The following is a 15364-nucleotide window of genomic DNA, read 5'->3' as shown; positions in this document are numbered from 1 at the left end:
ACGTATGTTGTTGTGCGGTTTGACCAATAAAGATCCACCTTAGTTAGATCGTCGTAGTGCTTAGGAGAAGCCCTGCGTCGGTAGCTTCATCATCACCGTCATCACGCCGTCGTGCTGACGAAGCTCTCCCTCGGCACTCAGCTGGATCGAGAGTTCGTGGGACGTCACCAAGCTGAACGTGTGCAGATCGCGGAGGTGTCGTACTTTCGGTACTAGGATCGGTCGGATCGTGAAGACGTACGACTACATCAACCGCGTTGTCATAACGCTTCCGCTTACGGTCTACAAGAGTACGTAGACAACACTCTCCCCTCTCGTTGCTATGCATCACCTAGATAGATCTTGCGTGTGCGTAGGATTTTTTTTGAAATTACCGCGTTCCCCAACAGTGGCTTTCGAGCCAGGTCTATGCGTAGATGTTATATGCACGAGTGGAACACAAAGGAGTTGTGGGCATGGGCAAGGTTGGAAAAAGCGGTAGGCGTAAGCGAGGCGGTTGGCCTTCGCCTAGTGCCTAGGCGGTGCTTAAGCGCCCTAGGCGTAGCCTAGGCGGTTATATAATTTTCAATGCAACATGAGTTGATAATGATCCTTTGGCCAAAGGCGTCTCTCCTTCTATGTCGTCGGGCTGGCACCTCTATCTTCTTGACACGTCCACTAGACGGGTGTCAGTAAAGTCAACCTTTATGCAACGTTCTGGCATGTGCCCTATTGATCCTCCGCAAGCTGCATGCTTGCTCGACACCTAATCTTGACAAGCCATCAACTGTTCTATGAGGTGGAGTGGCTGAAGAGCGAGAGGGGGAATTTTCCGGCAAAGACTTTGTGGGGTATGTGGCTTGCCGGTGTTGAGCTTGCAGATAACTGGAGTCTTGACCTTTAGTACTAACTTAGTACTTCTCAATGACTTACCAGGATGTCTTCTTCACGGTCTTGGTTGCCCAAGTATTGAGTCTTGGGTAGAGGTATCCTCCGGCAAGCCCTTGCCGTCCAGAGGGCTACAACTATCTGTGCACAAGTCTGGGGTACTAAAGGACCCCTGATTTAGTACACCGACAATATCTAGTTATCATATGTGTATTTTATTAATTCAGGGCATATAAGTATGTTAACTACCAGCCACTACAATTGGAATATGGTCCTTTTGGCATATCAGTGCAACATGGCATGATTTCTCTCTTGAGTAGACAATTTCTTACTTGCTCTGCCTAGACTTCTGCTTATGCCCTAGGCGAGGCGTTTGGCCATTGCCTAGCGCCTAGGCGTGCCTAAGCGCCTCCTAGGCACTGCCTTTTCCAACAGAGGGCGTGGGTATATACATATTGCTTGCCGTCACTAGTTGATTCTTAATTCAACGGTATTGTTGGATGGAGCGGTTCAGACCGACATTATGCGTACGCTTACGCGAGACCAGTTCTACCGACATGCTTCTCACACAGGTGGCTGGTGGGTGTCAGTTTCTCCAACTTTTGTTGAATCGAATTCAATGAACAGGGTTCTTTCTGAAGATCAAAAAGCAATTACTATACAGCGTTGTGGTTTTTGATGCGTAGGTAAGAACGGTTCTTGCTAAGCCCGTAGCAGTCACGTAAAACTTGCAACAACAAAGTAGAAGACGTCTAACTTGTACATCATTCTCATTTTGATAAGCATTACAATCCATTGGCGCATGATAAGCATCTTCCAATTCCAAATTATCATCATGGCCAATGTTTTCCAAATCTTTACCGTAATCAAGATCAGGGGGAATAGCCACCTTGCTCTTATCAGATTCATTATTGTCTAAAATTTGTTGCAGCAATTTCTCTAACAGTGCATTCTGCTTCTGCAATTCCAACGGGAAAAAACTTCTATCAGCTTCAACACCATTCATTCTTCTTGCATCCAAACAATTTTGTTGCTTGTGAAGCATTCTTTTCCTCCATTTCCTTTTGTTTATTGTTCAGTTCAGTATTACTATTGTTCAGAACATCAATACTAGTACCTCGCTGCTCAGTCAGTTCTCCACTACTATTGTTAGCGTCTAGTACATCAATTTCCAGATCATTTGGCTAGAGATTTTTTGCGCTCTGAGTTCAGCATCTCCCACGCTAAACACATACATGCATAACCAGACTCTGCCTTTTCATTTATTTATGCGACGAATCACACTCTGCGTCACGACAGCAGTGCAGTGCAGGTGCAGCAGTGGCTTAAAACAAAAGCCGAGATCAGACGGGAAAGTTGACGATTCTGTCACAACGGGGAGGACCTTAAGAGTAACATCACACACTCCAATACAACTTTGCTTATGTGGCACATATTTAATAAAGAGAGAAGTGCTTGTGGTAACTAGCTAAGTTACCGGAACATTACACATTTTAAGAAACAATGAGTCTATGACCTAATAAATACATTATTGCATGACACTACATAGATGTTCCTACCCATTATGGAGGTAGTAACATAGTCTAAGAAAGTGTATAAGTTACTAACTTATGTTCTTGCCCATTGTGACCAGCCACAGCAGCACAGCGGGGGTGGTTAGGTAGGCGCTTTACCAAGCCTAACTAATCAATTGCCTGCTGGATCACCAGCCACTCGCCAACCGGGCAACCACCTTCCATCCACGAGCACGAGAGACGGACGGATGGATGGATCCCCCGTACGTCGGTCCGCCCGCGTCCCCTCCGGACATATTCGCGCCGTCGTGGCCGCTCGTGGCACACCCAGCACCCCCGCCCCGGCATCCAACGACGCACGCAAGCAACCCCAACGCTCGCTACGCGCGCCGCGCAACCACCACCGGCATCCACTGTCCACTGCCCCAACGGCCAAGGATAATCAAACCACGGCACGGCAGGGCAGTGGTTCGGCCGGCCAGTGGCCACTCCCGATCTCACTAGCTACCCAATCACTAGTTAGGCCTCGGGTACCTGCGTGCGTACCACGCGGGGGCGGACCCGATCGCGACGACACCACCGGCACTAGGCGGGCGAGGCCGATGGCTCGAGGAACACGTGGGGGAAAGGCGAGCGCACGCAACGCATATCCAACGGGGACGGAGACGTGCCGCTTGCCGTTGCCGTTGCCGCCCTGGGAAAGGCGCCGGCCGAGTCGCCGAACCCGAGCCGGCTGCGGCTGCGGAAAAGTCAGGTGCGACGGAACGGACCAGCTCCATCGGCCCAGCCGGGGCCAGGCAAGGCGAGAGAGAGAGAGAGAGAGAGAGAGAGAGAGAGAGAGAGGCTTCCTGCCGACCCCGTACGGCGTAATCCTATACGTGGTCGAGTTTCGTCTGGGCAAGCGACCGACCGGCCGACGACGGGCCGGCCATGTTGATTGGTTTCGCTTGCGACGGGGGGCGTGACGTGCCCGGTGACGGACGACGCGCGTGGGAGGCGCCGGGGGTGTGAATGTGTGATACGATGGAGGTGTCATGCCGATACGTCAACGCTTAGCAGTACGCTTCTTTATTAGCTCGAGAAGAGATAACCATGCCTGCACGCCGGGTTAGTAGCCAGCCAAGTGGCCATGGGCGTGTGTGTGTTGGCATCGCATGTGCCTTTCGTGAGAAAAAGGCACACGAGGAGGCTCCTAGCACGGCAAGCTTTTCCTCCCGTCGGTGCCTTGCGGAGAAATGAAGCAAAAATGGACAGGAATCCTCGTGTAAGAACTGTACCAGCACGTACCACATGTTGATTGCCAAACTTAGCACGTACCAGGTAAACTGCCCAGGCAAAAATGATCCTGCTGCAGAAGATCCACCACTCTGCAGGGCCAACTCGAGCCGGTTATTTTAATTGACCCCGAGACGACCGGAGCGTTGGAATCTTCCAAGCACGTCCGGTACCCGGTTGCGTGGTCTGAGGCGCTGGGCTGACTTGTTACCGGGTCGGTTCAACGTGGATCGATTTCGCTGAACCGTCCTCCAGAAGAAGCACGAGCGCGAAGACCGTGTCGGCTTTCCACACGCATGTGCCAAACGCTGGCTTTGTTTCCAGCACCACTACCGTAGCCACCACCCCCTCATTTTGACCCACTGTCATTTTGCTTGCACTCTACTGGCCCTAACAATCAAACCGTGAGGTCAGCACGCACCCATGCATGCACCACCCTAGATGTTTCACGAAGACAAACACAATTCGGATGTTGCCCGCCCCGGCCTTCGTTTTTTACCCCCCAAAAAAAGATGGGCATGTCACGTAGTACGTGCGCACTACGTATATATAGCGTCGAAATATTTTTGGAACGAACCGTCCAATGAGCGTGAGGGTCAAATACGCACGACAGCCGCAGCTCGAGCAGTAAACTAATGTGGAAACGGCGTTAGCGGGCCGGGTCGGATTTGCGTTCCGCAACCGACGGCGACCGCTTCTCATGCACAGTCGGTCCGCACTGACACCGCGGCCTCCTCGGTCCGACCAGTCCTCACTCTTCTTCGGAATCACACTCCCACCGCACACACACCCGCAACCTCACTAGCTCCACTTGCTTGCCCGCCCGCCCGCCCGGCCGTGTCTTCCCCTCCACGTTGACCACGACTTTTTCGTTGCATGCGACCCACCTCTCGTCCACCACCCACCACATCGAGAACCCAACAAGTGACCCACACCCCAACCTTCGCCGCCACTCCACCGGTTCCTAACCAACCGGCCCCGCCCGTCAGCCGCACAGCACCGCCCCGCGCCTCGTGCGCACGATCGACCACGTTTCCATGCTCCACCTGCGACGCAACTTCCCACGCCGCCGGCCACCTCCTCGCCCCCACCGCTTTATAACCCTCTCACTCCACCACTCCCTCACACCACACCCAGCTAGAGCGAGGCGGACACCCAAGCAACCACACTCTCCCACCCTCAGCCACCGCACAAGCAAGAAGAAGAAGAAGAGGTCTTCTCTCTCCCTGCTTTGCTTAGCCATGTCGTCGTCGGCCATGGAAGCGCTCCACGCCCTGATCCCGGAGCAGCAGCAGCGCGACGGGGAGATGGCGGCCGCGGCGCTCAGCGGCGCCACCAGCGGCGAGGAGAGCGGCCACGTGCTGCAGGGCTGGGCCAAGAGGAAGCGATCGCGCCGCCAGCGCTCCGAGGAGGAGAACCTCGCGCTCTGCCTCCTCATGCTCTCCCGCGGCGGCAAGCAGCGTGTTCAGGCGCCGCAGCCGGAGTCGTTCTCTGCGCCGGTGCCTGCCGAGTTCAAGTGCTCCGTCTGCGGCAAGTCCTTCAGCTCCTACCAGGCGCTGGGTGGCCACAAGACGAGCCACCGGGTGAAGCAGCCGTCTCCTCCCGCTGATGCCGCCGCCGCTCCACTCGTGGCCCTCCCGGCCGTCGCCGCCGTCCTGCCGTCCGCCGAGCCGGCCACGTCGTCCACCGCCGCGTCCTCCGACGGCACGACCAACAGGGTCCACAGGTGCTCCATCTGCCAAAAGGAGTTCCCCACCGGGCAGGCGCTGGGCGGGCACAAGAGGAAGCACTACGACGGAGGCGTGGGCAGCGTCGCCCCCTCGTCCACCGAGCTTCTGGCCGCCGCGGCCGCCGAGTCCGAGGTGGGGAGCACCGGCAACGGGAGCTCCGCCGCCCGGGCCTTCGACCTGAACATCCCGGCCGTGCCGGAGTTCGTGTGGAGGCCGTGCGCCAAGGGCAAGATGTGGGAGGACGAGGAGGAGGTGCAGAGCCCCCTCGCCTTCAAGAAGCCCCGGCTTCTCACCGCCTGAGCATCTAGCTGCTGCTGCATGGATCCCATCGATCCATCCAAAGTTTTTGGTCCAGTCCAGTCCAGTGGTGAAATTCGTTGATTCGTTTGGTTAAATTTGTTCTGCTCCTGTACAGATTGAGTGAGTGAGTGAGTAATACTACATACATACTCCAGTAGCCATATACGTAGAAGATATAGGCAGTAGATCTTGTTGGTTCCTTGTAACGACGGAGGAGTACTTGCTTCCTCTTTCAGATGTTGTGTAGGCGTCAGTATATTGTACTAGTCGACAGTTCATACATACTCATACAGAGATTGGTCATGAACTGGCAGTGCCGTGTAACATAAACATGGATGAAATTGGAGATTATTGGAATTGATGAAAATTCTGCGCTTGTTTTATCAATTTAACTTCGGTGGCTCGATGAAACTTCAAATGATTGGCAGTTCTCCCACGTGTATTCCCTTTGCGTACACTGTAATAACTTGTATTCGCCATGAAGGAACCCTGCTGTAACTTGCAAGAAAGCCTCGCAGAAACAACACTACTGTAACTTGCAAGAAGGAAAAGGAGACGGAAACCTCTACTTCAAATTTTTTTTTGACACTTAGCCTCTGCTTGATCAGTTCATAGCAGCAGCAGCAGCGGAGAAGTGTACTCAACCTCGCACGGACCGATCCATCGGCCGCCTAGCAAGACTGTTCTTTACGTGTCCGCGTGACGTGATTAGCTCTGGACGAATAATCAAATCCGATTCCACCGCCTGTGTTTAGCCGGGGAATTGCAGCGTGACATGTGCTAGCTAGCTAGCTAGCTAGAAGGAGACTACGACTGGTACAAGACACCGCTGGCTGCAAGTGGAAACAAACCTCGGGCCGGTTCGCAGCATCGTGAACGTCGACCGGCCGGCGGCACCCCAACCCAGCCCAACTTGCCGCGCGGTGGATGGAAATGGCGACAGCGACGCCCGCCCGCCCGCCCGCCGGGTTGATAGGCTTTTTTTCCGTGCCGACCTGCAGCGCAGCTGGAGTGATCGCTTTCGACGCAACGGCCGGCCAGCGCCGCGGCCACCAAGTGTGCGCGGGACGTCGGCAGTCACCGGCCGGCCGCTCGCGTGGTTGGGTGGTCATTTCAGCTGGCGGCCGCCTCCGGTCCAGAGGGGGCGCTCGGCTGATCGCGTATGGGGTTCAAGTGTCCACGGGATTGGACGGATGGATGGTCGCCGGTGGAGTACGTGTTTTCACATGGTGGCGGTGACGTTCCCCACCTCCGGTCATGTAGTGGCCCGCGTGATTTCGGCCGGCCTGCGTGCGACGGTGCGCAGCAGGCACGTCGTGGGAAGTTCGGCGCGTACGTGTTCCATCAGGATTGGTTTGCACGCGTCACCGGCTCTGGGCTCCGGTCTGGCCTCTTTCGAGCATCGGTGGACGCCACGTTCGCCTGATGTAGGTAGTCTGCCACGACGGCCGGGACGTGAGGGTCGCCCTCCACGAGCCCCTCCATGCACCTGGTCCATACACCAACCCGCATACCCCTGCCCGCTTTTGACTAGTAATGTCATGGACTTGTTTTTTGGAGGGAGGGCATTCATGCAGATCATACATAGGACAACTAGTATAACATAACATGATTATTTGAATTGCACATGCATGCATAGATACTCTGCTAAGTAAGCTTAATGGGTGGGTGTGGGGTTTCAAGACACAAAGAGTTTTAACTTGGCTATGTTGGCAAAACAATGTTGAAGGCTAATTGAGAATTATGACTCCTTATGTGCCAGAGTACTAAGAGCCAGATATTACCCCAACGGAGATTTGTTAAATTGTGAGTTGAAAAAAGGATCATCATTGGCAGAGTATTCGGGCAGGTACTTAAACCTTCAAAAAGGGGTGCATATGGAGAGTTGGAGATGGAGCAAAAATAAGCATATGGAATGATTGTTGGATCCTTACCCGTGCCTCAAGGAAAATAATTACTGTTTGTGGAAATCAGGTGCTCACACATGTTTGTGATCTCATCGACCCATCTTCGGGTGAATGGAATGAATGGCTAATTAGGGATAACTTTTGGCACATTGATGTTGAGCGTATTCAAATACCATTATTTCAGCAAGCTACATAGGATTTTCTTGCCTGGCACCTAAATAAGAACGGGATCTTCATGATACGGTCTGCATATTATAAACACCGGGAACATACTTACATTCAGGAGGCCTTAATGAGGAGATATCAGAGTGGCTCGGTGCCACATCCAATATGGAAAAATATTTGGAACATCAAGTTGCCAGGGAAAAAAAGAGACCCATTTGGAGGTGTGTGCACAATGCAATACCGTGCTTTAGCGTTTTAGCAAATCGCCATATCGGTAGCGTATCACAGTGCCCAATTTGCAAAGATGGAGCTGAGGATGTGCGTCATGCATTGTTCCTATGCCCTCGAGCCCAGGCAGTCTCGAAGGCGTTGGGCACATGACATTTAATATCGGATGCTACACGGATTGACCGATAAGGGGTTGGTGTAATTAATTTCTTGCTATGTGATAATGTCCATCAGCGGATGTTCTCTGACCCAACTCTCAGAGTTGACTGTTGCAAACTGTTGGTACATTTGGTGGCAGCGGAGATAGTACGTACACGGAGAAACAATACTCACACCAGAGCAAACAGCAATGGCGATCCATGCATTAACTCTGAATTATGTCCATGCCGCTGGCAAGCCAAAGAATGCTCCTAGAATTAACCAGTGGCCGGTGGTACTATCTGGGCAACAAGTACTCAACGTGGATGCTTCATTTCATGTGGGTGACCACGCAGGAGGATGTGGAGCAGTGGTACCGGACAGCCGCGGGAACTTCATTAGTGCTTCCACTGCCAATCTAATGCACATGGCGGATGTTGTCTCGACAGAAGTAGTAGTTCTTCTTGAGGGACTTAAGCTTCTCCAAAATCTGGGCTGCAGAAATATCATGCTGAGAATGGACAACGTTGTGGTGGTGGAAACTCTCCGGTTGAATGAAGGTCAAAATATGGTGGCGACCCCTGTTATAGAAGATTGTCAAATCTTACTACGAGATTTCAGGCAGGTTACTATTGAGCATTGTAATAGAGAATCGAATATTGTTGCTCATGTGCTAGCTAATTGCGGGTGTGCAAACACCCCCTCATTATGGGTGGATGCATCTCCTGATTTTATCATTAAATTTCTAGTGGATGATGTAAGTCTTATTGAGTAATAAAGCTTGCCTGGATGGCCTTCCCGCCAAAAAAGTAAACTTAATACATAAGCATCTATGACAGAAGAAATTTGCACAAAATATTGTAGAAATACAGATTATTGATGGAAATATGCCCTAGAGGCAATAATAAAATGGTTATTATTATATTTTCTAAATCATGATAAAGGTCTATTATTCATGCTAGAATTATATTGACTGGAAACTTAAATACATGTGTGGATACATAAACAAATACTGTGTCCCTAGTGAGCCTCTACTAGACTAGCTCGTTTATCAAAGATGGTTAAGGTTTCCTAACCATAGACATGAGTTATCATTTGATAACGGGATCACATCATTAAGGGAATGATGTGATGGACAATACGTCAATACCCAACCGTTAGCATAGCATATGATCGTTTAATTTATTGCTATTGCTTTCTTAATGTCAAATACGTGTTTCTTTGACCATGAGATCATGCAACTCCCGGATACCGGAGGAATACCTTGTGTAATATCAAACGTCACAAGTAACTGGGTGATCATAAAGATGCTTGATGCGGCTTGAAGCTACGCCGGTATTTCCCCAAAGAAGAAGGGATGATGCAGCATAGCGACGGTAGGTATTTCCCTCGGGGATGAGACCAAGGTTGTCGAACCAGTAGGAGAACCAAGCAACAATACGTAAACGGCACCTGCACAAAAATAACAAATACTCACAACCTGACGTATTAAAGGGGTTGTCAATCTCTTTCGGGTAACGGCGCCAAAAATTGGCAAACTGACGTGAATAAATTGTAGTAGATTGATAGATCGAACGCCAAATAAAATAAATAGAAATAAATTGCAGCGAGATTTTTTTTATTTTTTGGTTTAATAGATCTGAAAATAAAAAGCAAATAAAATAGATCGCGAAGACAAATAATATGAGAAAGAGACCCGGGGGCCGTAGGTTTCACTAGTGGCTTCTGTCGAGAAAAATGGCAAACGGTGGTAAACAAATTACTGTTGGGCAATTGATAGAACTTCAAATAATCATGACGATATTCAGGCAATGATCATTATATAGGCATCACGTCCAAGATTAGTAGACCGACTCCTTCATGCATCTACTACTATTACTCCACACATCGACCGCTATCCAGCATGCATCTAGTGTATTAAGTTCATGGAGAAACGGAGTAATGCAATAAGAACGATGACATGATGTAGACAAGATCTATTTATGTAGAAATAGACCCCATCGTTTTACCCTTAGTAGCAATGATACATACGTGTCGGTTCCCCTTCTGTCACTGGGATCAAGCACCGTAAGATCGAACCCCCTACAAAGCACATCTTCCCATTGCAAGATAAATAGATCAAGTTGACCAAACAAAACCCAAATATCAAAGAAGAAATAGGAGGCTATAAGCAATCATGCATATAAGAGATCAAAGAAGATTCAAATAACTTTCATGGATAAAAAGATAGATCTGATCATAAACTCAAAGTTCATCCGATCCCAACAAACACACCGCAAAAAGAGTTACATATGGATCTCCAAGAGACCATTGTATTGAGAATCAAACAAGAGAGAGGAAGCCATCTAGCTACTAACTACGGACCCGGAGGTCTACAAAGAACAACTCACGCATCATCGGAGAGGCACCAATGGAAGTGGTGAACCCCTCGGTGATGGTGTCTAGATTGGATCTGGTGGTTCTGAACTCTGCGGCGGCTGGAATTGATTTTCATCGACTCCCCCAGGGTTTCTGGAATATTGGGGTATTTATGGAGTAAAGAGGCGGTCCGGGGGGCACCCGAGGTGGGCACAACCCACCGGGGCGCTCCTGGGCCTCCTCGCGCGCCCTAGTGGGTTGTGCTCCCCTCGGAGCACCCGCTAGGTGCTTCTTCGGCCCACTGGATGTCTTCTGTTCCAAAAAAATCCACAAAAAGTTTCACTGCGTTTGGACTCCGTTTGATATTGATTTTCTGTGATTTAAAAAACATGCAAAAAACAGCAACCGGCACTTGGCACTATGTTAATAGGTTAGTACCAAAAAATGATATAAAATGATTATAAAACATCCAAGAATGATAATATAACAGCATGGAACAATAAAAAATTATAGATACGTTGGATACGTATCAATGCTCTACAGGTATCTCTGAAGGTGTCTGTTGAGTGGTCGTGAATCGAGATTGGGATTTGTCATTCCGTGTAACGGAGAGGTATCTCTGGACCCTCTCGATAATACAACATCACAAGAAGCTTGCAAGCAAAGTGACTAAGGAGTTAGTTACAAGATGATGTATTACGGAATGAGTAAAGAGACTTGCTGGTAACAAGATTGAACTAGGTATAGAGATACCGATGATCGAATCTCGGGCAAGTAACATACTGATAGACAAAGGGAATTATGTATGTTGTCATAAAGGTTCAACCAATAAAAGATCTCTGTGGAATATGTAGGAATCAATATGGGCATCCAGGTGCCGCTATTGGTTATTGACCGGAGAGGTGTCTCGGTCATGAATACATATATAATTCCCGAACCCGCAGGGTCGCACGCTTAACATTCGTTGACGCTAGAGTAGTATTGGGATATTTGGTGAGTGGTAACCAATTTTTTTTTCAGAGTCCTGAATGAGATCCAGGACATCATGAGGAGTCTCTGAATGGTTGAGAGGTAAAGATTTATATATGGGAAGTCATATTTTGGGTTCCGGAAAAAGGTACAGTTTTTTCGGTATTGTACCCGGATGCTTCCAGAAGGTTTCAGAGGATTCCGGAGGGGTACGGAAGTCCACAAGTGGGTCCACCACGACCCAAAGGCTAGCATGGGCTTTAGGGAGGCGCCTAGCCTTATTGGGCTAGGCGCACCAAGTCCTCAAAAGCCCATGTGGCTAGGGATGGCAAAAAAGGAAGGAGTCCTAGTAGGAATAGGACTGGACTTGGAGTCCAAGTGCTCTCCCCCTTAGCTGTGCCCTAGGGCTTGGAGGGGCTGTTTCCCATGCCCCTCCACCTATATATAGAGGGGAGGGGGCGCCCCAAGAGGACACACCAAGCCCTTGGCGCCCCTCTCTCTCTCCCGTTACTCCATAGTTCCACCACCTCGTCCCGGCAACGCTTAGCGAAGCACTGTGAGTGCTCCATCACCACCACGCTGTCGTGTTGGTTGTGATCCCATTTTCTTCTCCTCTCCTGCTTGCTGGATCAAGAAGGAGGAGACGTCATCGAGCCGCATGTGTGCTAAACTCGGGGGTGCCGTTCGTTCGGCACTAGATCGGTTGGATCGTGATCGGATCGCGAAGAGTACGGCTACATCAACCGCATTGATAAATGCTCCCGCTTAGCGATCTACAGGGGTATGTAGATGCTCTCCCCCTCTCATAGCTATGCATCTCCATGGATAGATCTTGCGTGTGCGTAGATTTTCTTTGTTTTCCCACAATGTTCCCCAACAGTGGCATCATGAGCCAGGTTTATGCGTAGATGATATGCACGAGTAGAACACAAATGAGTTGTGGGCAGTGATGTTCATACTACTTACCACCAACGCCATATTTTGATTCGGAGGTATTGTGGGATGAAGCGGCCCGGACCAACCTTACATGTCCACGCACATGAGACCGGTTCCACCGACTGACATGCAACTTGATTTGCATAAAGGTGGCTGGCGGGTGTCTGTTTCTCCTACTTTAGATGAATCGAATTTGACTACGATGGGTGCTTGAAGAAGGTTAAAACAACAAACTTGACAATCACCATTGTGGTTTTGTGTAGGTAGAGAAGTTCTTGCTAGTTGCCATAGCAGCCACGTAAAACTTGCAATAACAAAGTAGAGGATGTCTAACTTGTTTTTGCAAGGCATGTTATGATGTGATATGGTCAGGATATAATATGATATATGTTGATGTATGAGATGATCATGTTTTGTAATAAGTTTACGATTTGTATCTCGATGACTATGACAACCGGTAGGAGCCTTAGCTGCGTGTCAATCACTATGCGCCATGTAATTGCTTTACTTTATCACTATGCATTAGCAATAGTTGTAGAAGCAATAGTTGGCGAGACGACCCTGATGCTACGATGGAGATCAAAGTGCCGTGCCGGTGATGATGGAGATCATGACGTTGCTTTGGAGATGGAGATCAAAAGCACAAGATGATGATGGTCATATCATGTCACATATTTTGTTTGCATGTGATGTTTATACTTTATGCATCTTATTTTGCTTAGAACGACGGTAGCATTATAAGATGATCCCTTCACTTAATTTAAAGATAAAAGTGTTCTCCCTGAGTATGCACCATTGCTAAAGTTCATCGTTTCGAAGCACCTCGTGATGATCGGGTGTGATAGACTCTACGTTCACATACAATGAGTGTAAGCCAGTTTTGCACAAGTAGAATACTTGGGTTAAACTTGACGATCCTAGCATGTACAGACATGGTCTCGGAACACTGGTGTCGGGGGTTGGGTGCGACATATGCCAATGGATGGCTTATCATGGAGGGGGCGAGTAGAACGTCGCCGGTGCCTGGAAACGGGATGAGGCGTAGACACGAACGCCGGCGTACTTTACCCAGGTTCGGGGCTCTCCTAGGAGATAACACCCCTAGTCCTGCTCTACAGGGTCTCCGCATGATCACTAAGGCAAAGTGAATACAAAGGCGCTCCTCGAGCTGTATCTGTGGGTAGGAGAAGGCAGGGCTAGCTCTCTCCTTCCTCTAAGGTCTGGTCTAGTTCTAATGAATCGGAACCCTTTGCATGGGTGCCCTGGGGGGTTTATATAGGCCTACCCCCCAGGGGTACAATGGTAAAATGTCTGGGCGCAGGGCCCAGCTGTCAGTCTCTTCGCCTGCGGGCCCTCCTACCGACTGCCGGGGCCCGCCGATTGGTGGGCCCAGCCGACTGGTCTGGTACGGAGCTGACAGGCCGTACCCGCCGCCTGCGGGTCCTGCCATGGGTAACCCAACCATGTCTAGGACTCCTAGATTATAGGCAAGTCCCAAACGGCTACGGAGAGGACGCTTGATATTCACCCTCTTTATAAAGGGACAAGGCTTTTACTTTTTTCCCTCCTGTGCTCAATTGAATCCTTCCCCCGCCTCGAGCTCTAACACCCAAAGCCCAGGTCAGGTGCTCCGGATCTTCAATCATGTCCGGATCTAGCCTTCAAGGCCGGTGGATGCCCTCCTCCGTTATGAAAGAAGACATCAAGTTGAGGGAGGCCAGATACCTGACCGCCGAGGTTTCGCATCGGCTGCCTGCCCGAGGGCAGGTCGTCCCTACTCCTGAACCCAACGAAGACGTCGTGTTCATCTCCCACTTCCTCCGAGGTCTAGGCCTCACTCTGGATCCCTTTGTTAGGGGGTTGATGTTTTATTACAGGCTAGATTTCCATGATCTAGCCCCGGACTCCTTTCTCCATATCTCGGCATTTATTGTCGTATGTGAGGCCTTCCTCCGCATTACCCCTCACTTCGGCCTGTGGCTCAACACCTTTGATGTGAAGCCGAAGATGGTCGAGGGGCAGCACGCAGCGTGCGGAGGCGCATTAATAAGCAAGATCGTTGGAGCTCCATGGCCAAAGGGTTCCATTCCAGGGGTGTCCGGATTATGGCAACGGGAGTGGTTTTACATCACAGCTCCCAGAAGTGCCAAGTGGGCGGCTGCCCCGGCTTTCCGTTCAGGCCCTCCACCACAACTGATGTCATGGATTAGCAGAGGGCTGAGCTGGGGTCCAGCCAAGGACGTGCCTGTACTGCAGAGCCGCATTCGAGATCTCTTCGAAGGAGATTTTAGTTTGATTATGGTAATGCAAGTCATGTTGGTTCGACGAATCCAGCCATGCAAACGCCGGCCCCTTCGCATGTGGGAGTTCAACCAGAAGGACCGCGCGCTATTCAGAATTTCCTCGGCCTGATGCACAAGGAGATGTATAAATCATTCTTCGGACCCCATATAGAGTGTTCGGACACTACCGAGGACGTGGGCCTGAGCAGCAACCGCACCGCCGACCAAGTAAGTTATCCTCTAGCTGAACACACCGTCTTTCATTTATCATGACGTCATTATGAGAAATCGCTCTTTGACCAGGACTGGATAACAAAGGTGAAGATGATCCGGTGTTCGGCCCCCCTTCCGGAAGGCTTGGAGAATCCAGTGCTGGAAAAGATGCTCGAGCTAGCACCTTGCCCGGAGCCCTCATAGGAAGATAAAGGGGGGAATAAAGGGGGCGAAAGCGGGCCTCCTATGCTACCCATTCCGACCGAGGGAACGGGCGCCTCCGTGAGGGAGGATAACCCAGAGGAGGAATCTGGTATTCTCTCACCCCGGGGAAGGAAGAGGACTACCCCTGAAGGTCCGGAAACCACGGTTTCCAAACGGGAGAAGAAGTCTCCACCAGAGGGTCCTGCCTTGGAGGGTGCTCTTGCCGCACAAAGTCCGCGCGGGGATCTGCCCTCTAACGAGCTGTAAGTAATCAAAAA

At 50.4% G+C, this 15364-nt stretch overlaps 1 protein-coding gene across 1 annotated transcript; it reads left to right on the top strand.

Moving 5' to 3' along the window:
- Positions 1 to 4769: 4769 nt before the first annotated feature.
- Positions 4770 to 6053, top strand: LOC125510689 (zinc finger protein 1). Its single transcript, XM_048675939.1, has one exon. The coding sequence runs from the start codon at positions 4898 to 4900 to the stop codon at positions 5684 to 5686; it is 789 nt and encodes a 262-aa protein (XP_048531896.1). The 5' UTR covers positions 4770 to 4897; the 3' UTR covers positions 5687 to 6053.
- The last annotated feature ends 9311 nt before the right edge of the window (positions 6054 to 15364 follow it).

The sequence above is a fragment of the Triticum urartu genome, chromosome 5 (assembly GCF_003073215.2).
Source record: "Triticum urartu cultivar G1812 chromosome 5, Tu2.1, whole genome shotgun sequence".
NCBI classification, from domain to species: domain Eukaryota; kingdom Viridiplantae; phylum Streptophyta; class Magnoliopsida; order Poales; family Poaceae; genus Triticum; species Triticum urartu.
This window is presented reverse-complemented; position numbering and strand designations above follow the sequence as displayed.

Excerpts from the sequence above, each read along its gene's own strand:
- LOC125510689 (XM_048675939.1), top strand. The coding sequence starts at position 4,898 with ATGTCGTCGTCGGCCATGGAAGCGCTCCACGCCCTGATCCCGGAGCAG.